This window comes from Aspergillus novofumigatus (assembly GCF_002847465.1).
Source record: "Aspergillus novofumigatus IBT 16806 chromosome Unknown P174scaffold_4, whole genome shotgun sequence".
Classification (NCBI taxonomy): Eukaryota; Fungi; Ascomycota; class Eurotiomycetes; order Eurotiales; family Aspergillaceae; genus Aspergillus; species Aspergillus novofumigatus.
This window is the reverse complement of record NW_020194277.1, coordinates 3,371,177-3,375,997: the sequence shown is the minus strand read 5'-3', so window position 1 is coordinate 3,375,997 and position 4,821 is coordinate 3,371,177. Positions and strand designations below refer to the sequence as shown.

The window sequence follows — 4,821 nt, the reverse complement described above, 5'->3', positions numbered from 1 at the left end:
CTAGTACTCGTAGATAGTGATGAGTCGTGGCGGTCGGGGAAATGGGAGCCGCCTACCAACCGACCTCTCAAAACGGTTAGATTCCTCCTCCGCCATCATCACCGCTGCCTTGGTACCTACGGAGGACTGAAGTTTACTACGGAGTACTGTTAGTTACTTACTGGCAATTGCTGCTGCTGGTCAGTCGAGGTTCACTGGGACCAAGATTTGCTTGTCAGCGTCTCCATCTTCCCTGACTATCCCACACTTCTTACTACAGAGTACACCCTCTCGAATCACTGCCCTTTTTCCAGTGGGGGCAATCAGGTACCGCCTCACATCGCTTCTCCGCCTCCCCGCCAACTGTCCTTATTGTAGATTGGTCTGCTTCCACGCTGAACCAAGATCTATTTCTCTCATTGTGTCCTTCTCTCCTCCTCTATGCAGCGACGATAGATTACGCAGTTTGGCCGTATCGACACTAGCCCTTCCGAGGGCTCACAGTCCATCATGTCCTCCTACCATCCCCCTACCCAAACCTACCAGTCTCACGCCGCTCCTCCCCGGCCTATACAGACCTTCAACCCAGTTGCCGCTGTGACTGCTCCAGCAGGTACCTTCCTACCGGGGACTAAGGTTCAGGTCGGAAGTCATCGAGTTGTGGTTGAGAAATACCTCTCCGAGGGTGGTTTCGCCCATGTCTATGTCGTGCGACTCTCGCAGCCCGTCGATGGCTCCGATCGGGCAGTGTTGAAGCGGGTTGCGGTCCCCGATAAGGCTGCATTGGCGAATATGCGGACGGAGGTCGAGACGATGAAGAAACTCAAGGGACACCGGCACATCGTCAAGTACATCGATTCCCATGCGTCACAGCTGAGAGGGGGCGGGTACGAGGTGTTTTTGCTCATGGAGTTTTGCTCCGGGGGAGGTCTGATCGATTTTATGAACACGCGGTTGCAGAACCGGCTGACAGAGCCGGAAATCGTCAAGATCTTTTCGGATGTGGCGGAGGGGGTGGCCTGCATGCACTATCTCAAGCCGCCTTTGCTGCACCGCGATCTCAAGGTCGAGAACGTCCTCATCTCTTTCCAGGGAAATACTCCTCTCTATAAACTCTGCGACTTTGGCTCTACGGCTCCGCCTCGTCCGGCTGCGACTTCGGCTGCTGAGGGTCGTTTGATTGAGGATGACGTTCAACGACACACGACGCTGCAGTATCGAAGCCCCGAGATGATTGATGTCTACCGCAAACAACCGATCGACGAGAAGAGTGATATCTGGGCGTTAGGGGTTTTGTTATACAAGCTGTGCTATTACACTACTCCGTTCGAAGAGGTCGGCCAGATGGCCATTCTGAATGCGAGCTACAAGTTCCCTTCATATCCCCCATTCTCGGATCGTCTGAAAGCGCTCATTGGTGAGTTCCCACGTGTGTTGGATTACGCGAATACTAACAGCAATCAGCATGGATGTTGAAGGAGAATCCACAGAAGCGCCCTACTATCTATGAGGTAGTGCGCGAGGTATGCAGCATGCAAGGAAAGGAAGTTCCTATTCGCGATGTAAGCAGTCTGCTCTACAGAAGGAATTGCCAGAAATCTGACGTCTTTTCTACCCTAGATATATGCCAATCGCTCTATTTCGGAATCCCGTCGTTATCAGGAACTTCCCCCCTCCCCGGTGGAAGCACCTCAAGTGGGAGCAGTGTTCTCTCCACCTATCCAGGAAACCCAAATTATTCCGGAAATTGCGCCGATGCGTCGAGGACGTCCGACCAGACCGGATCATTCTCAGCACAACTCGGCGAAAGCAAGCCCTTCTCCCTTCCGCGCTGGTTCTTCCACAGACCCGTTCGCTGCTCTGGACGGCAGTGGTCACAAGTCGCGAAACTCCATCGAGGAGTTTTCGAATCGCTTCCCATCGCTTGATCAATTCCAGATTCTGAACGAGGAAAAGGACAAGTTTGACTTTGAGCCGACGGTGGTAGAGAAGAAGTCGGAAGATGAAGATCTTGCGCGGAGACTCACGAATGCTCTTGCGGACGACGCCTTCGCGAAGCCGCAGAATGAAGAACGACCGATCAACCAGCGCCCTCAGACGTCCTCAGTGGAGACAAAGCCTGTCGAGCCACCGCGACATGTCCAAGAGCAGCCGTCACAGCAGGCTCCATTGTACCAGCCTGTTCCCCAGCGACCCACCATGGTGTCGACTGGGACAATGACGTCGCCTCCACCCACGCCAGGAGAGACCAAACCATCCAGCCGTAATATTTACAGGTTTCCTTCGTCGGATCATCACCGCCAGCCGTCCAATCCGTCTTGGTTGGCTGAGGCAGATCAGAAGTCTGTGAGACCGAACAAGGCGCCGTCGCCTCCAACCCTATCGACGAGACCGGAGCCACACCCCAAGACCTCCTTCGACAAGTTGTCCTCGCTGTCATCTGCGTCGTCACGGCCCTCGCTGGATGGGGCGCGACCGAAGCTGGACGTCGATGTTCCCGTAGGCCGGTCCAAGTCGGCCAACGGCAAGGCGCGCCCGGTCTCTGTCCATACTGGATCAAGGCTGGAGTTCTCGCGGGGATCCGAGAGCGCTCGGTCGTCTCTGGATTTGAGCAGACCGATGTACGAAGGTGGCGCGCCGCTGCAGCACGCGCGCACCGACATCGACATGTCCGAACGGGCCAATATCTCGTCGGATGTGGACTTTTTGCGCGCCAGGGAAGAGGAACTCAACCGGAAGCGCGAGAAGCGGTACAGTGGCAGCCACAAGCACAGTAAGCGCACGAGTCTTTCCACGCTGTCGCTTTCCGGCACCAAGACGTTGTTTGCAGGACGATTCGGCGACGCTTTCCGACGCTTCGAACAGAGCAATCAGGACAAATCGCCGTCTCCCACCGCAGAGGACGCCGCGAAGCCATTGCCTTCTGTGACAACATCGGAAGTGCCCAACTACGCGGCCGGTTCGAGTGGCGAGGAGAGCAATGAGGATATATCCCCGGAGATGCGGCGCGAGCTCGAGCGCCGGCGGCTTTCGCAGGAGGAGAAGCGCGTGGCGGCGGCAGCGGCCGAGTACCGTCGCCGGGTTGCGGAACAAGGAGAGGGAGGGGCCCGAGTGGTGGGAACCGACGGGCCCCGGTCGTCGGCGATTAAAAACCGGGTGCAGACCCTGCTCGGGCAGAGCAACAAGCCTCCACCTCAGAAAACGGCGACGGGCTACGGGCGGTACACAGACGAGTCGAGTGCTGCTGCTTTGCAGGCGAAGCAGACGGAAGGCCGACCGGAGTCGCGGCCAGGCACACGAAGCGGAGCCACGTACTTGGCTCAAGAACAGCAGACTGCAAGACCGGCGAGCGCTTCCAGGCAGGAGACCGCACGCACGGGATCGCGGCCGATGGCGCCTCCCAAGCCGAAAGGGCTTCGTGTGGGTGGGCCGGAACTGGGTCGGTCCTCTGGCGAGGAGCGCAGTCCAACGGCACAGGCGACACCGAGCGACCCGGGCGAAGACTGGGAGGCCAGCTTCAGCCGACGGTTTCCCAGTCTGTCTGGACTGGAGATGGTCGAAACGGAGATTGAGATACCGAAGTTTGCAGGTCTGAGGACCAAGGAGGTGTAATTGTGCGTAGACTTGGCTTGCCTTTGGCATTGGCAGTTGGCCTATGGCCTGTGGCCTAATTAATATCATATATACATATTGAATTAAATGAACATATCAGCCTTTAGACCAATAAGCATGTCATTGTCCCTGTTAGCTTGTATCTTGAGTACATTGAAGCAAGTGGTGATGGAATTACCACAAAAGGGTTAGTGCCGCCCCGCAGCAGCTCTCCGCCTGCTGCATTTACAGAGGTACAGTGGAAGTCAAACAAATCACCATGTCCATCTTAACCACTATACAGCAGAATGGCCCCAATCACATTAAGCACAGTGGATGGTACGCCTACATATCCGCTATTGAGTCAAACATCTCTGATAAGCAACAGACGACCTGAAGGAGGTAATCCAACACCTCTTCGAGATCCAGTCCGCCGCCCACGGCTACCTTGGCCCAGAGACTCAGACCGAGCTCGTCAGGAAAATGTATTGTTTTTTTTTTCATCTTCCCCCTCATCACAAACAAACTGATTGCTGATGGAAGGGACCTCAAAGCAAAAACCTCACCCTCGCGCTCTCCACCCTCTCAACACACACCAAACCGCAGCCCCGTCGCAAGACGAAGAGCAGAAGGAAAAGCAGGACGACACACCCGGCGGAAGCGCAGATGACCCCCTCCTCCGCGACATCCAACTTCCCCCCGAGATAATCGACTATGTCGACGCAGCGCGCAACCCGGACATCTACACGCGGGAGTTTGTGGAGCTGGTGCAGCGCGGGAACCAGGATCTGAAGGGGAAGAAGGAGGCGTTTGCGAGTTTCCGGGATGTGCTTGCTAGGGAGATGAGGAGCGCGATGCCGGAGTGTCGGGGGAGGTGGAGAGGGTGCTTGCTGCTACGGGGGGGGAGTCTCAAGGTCAATAATAAACGCTAAAGGGGGTTTTTCCCCCCCCTTTGTTTCTTGTTTGGCTTGGGTGAATTACGGGGTTTGGAAGGGATTGCGACAGGGATATATCATATGGTAAGGCGTCAGGGTTTGTTTAGGCTGGGGGTTTGGGCTGCTCAGTCAGCGGCAATAAAGTAAAAAGCATAGAGATATCATTTGTTTAATGAAACAAACTCCGACAATTTGATCTCCGGTGTTTGTCATGTTACTAGCAGTAGCAACTAAGACAAGGCGAAGGATTCGGCGATCCTCGCGGAGGTTACCGTTACTGTCTGTGCTAACACTGCCAAGTTGAAGACGAGGCAGC

At 55.7% G+C, this 4,821-nt stretch overlaps 2 protein-coding genes across 2 annotated transcripts; both read left to right on the top strand.

The window, feature by feature from the left end:
- Positions 1 to 489: 489 nt before the first annotated feature.
- Positions 490 to 3,591, top strand: P174DRAFT_369625 (putative serine/threonine protein kinase; the record flags this gene model as incomplete). The annotated part of the gene is made up of 3 exons (XM_024822290.1): positions 490 to 1,396; positions 1,444 to 1,541; positions 1,600 to 3,591. The coding sequence occupies 3 exons, from the start codon at positions 490 to 492 to the stop codon at positions 3,589 to 3,591; spliced, it is 2,997 nt and encodes a 998-aa protein (XP_024683276.1).
- A 287-nt stretch (positions 3,592 to 3,878) lies between these two features.
- nut2 (mediator complex subunit NUT2) lies at positions 3,879 to 4,502 on the top strand (the record flags this gene model as incomplete). Its single annotated transcript, XM_024824934.1, has 3 exons — positions 3,879 to 3,909; positions 3,959 to 4,060; positions 4,114 to 4,502. 3 exons carry the CDS (start codon positions 3,879 to 3,881, stop codon positions 4,500 to 4,502), a joined length of 522 nt encoding a protein of 173 aa, XP_024683275.1.
- Between the last annotated feature and the right edge of the window lie 319 nt (positions 4,503 to 4,821).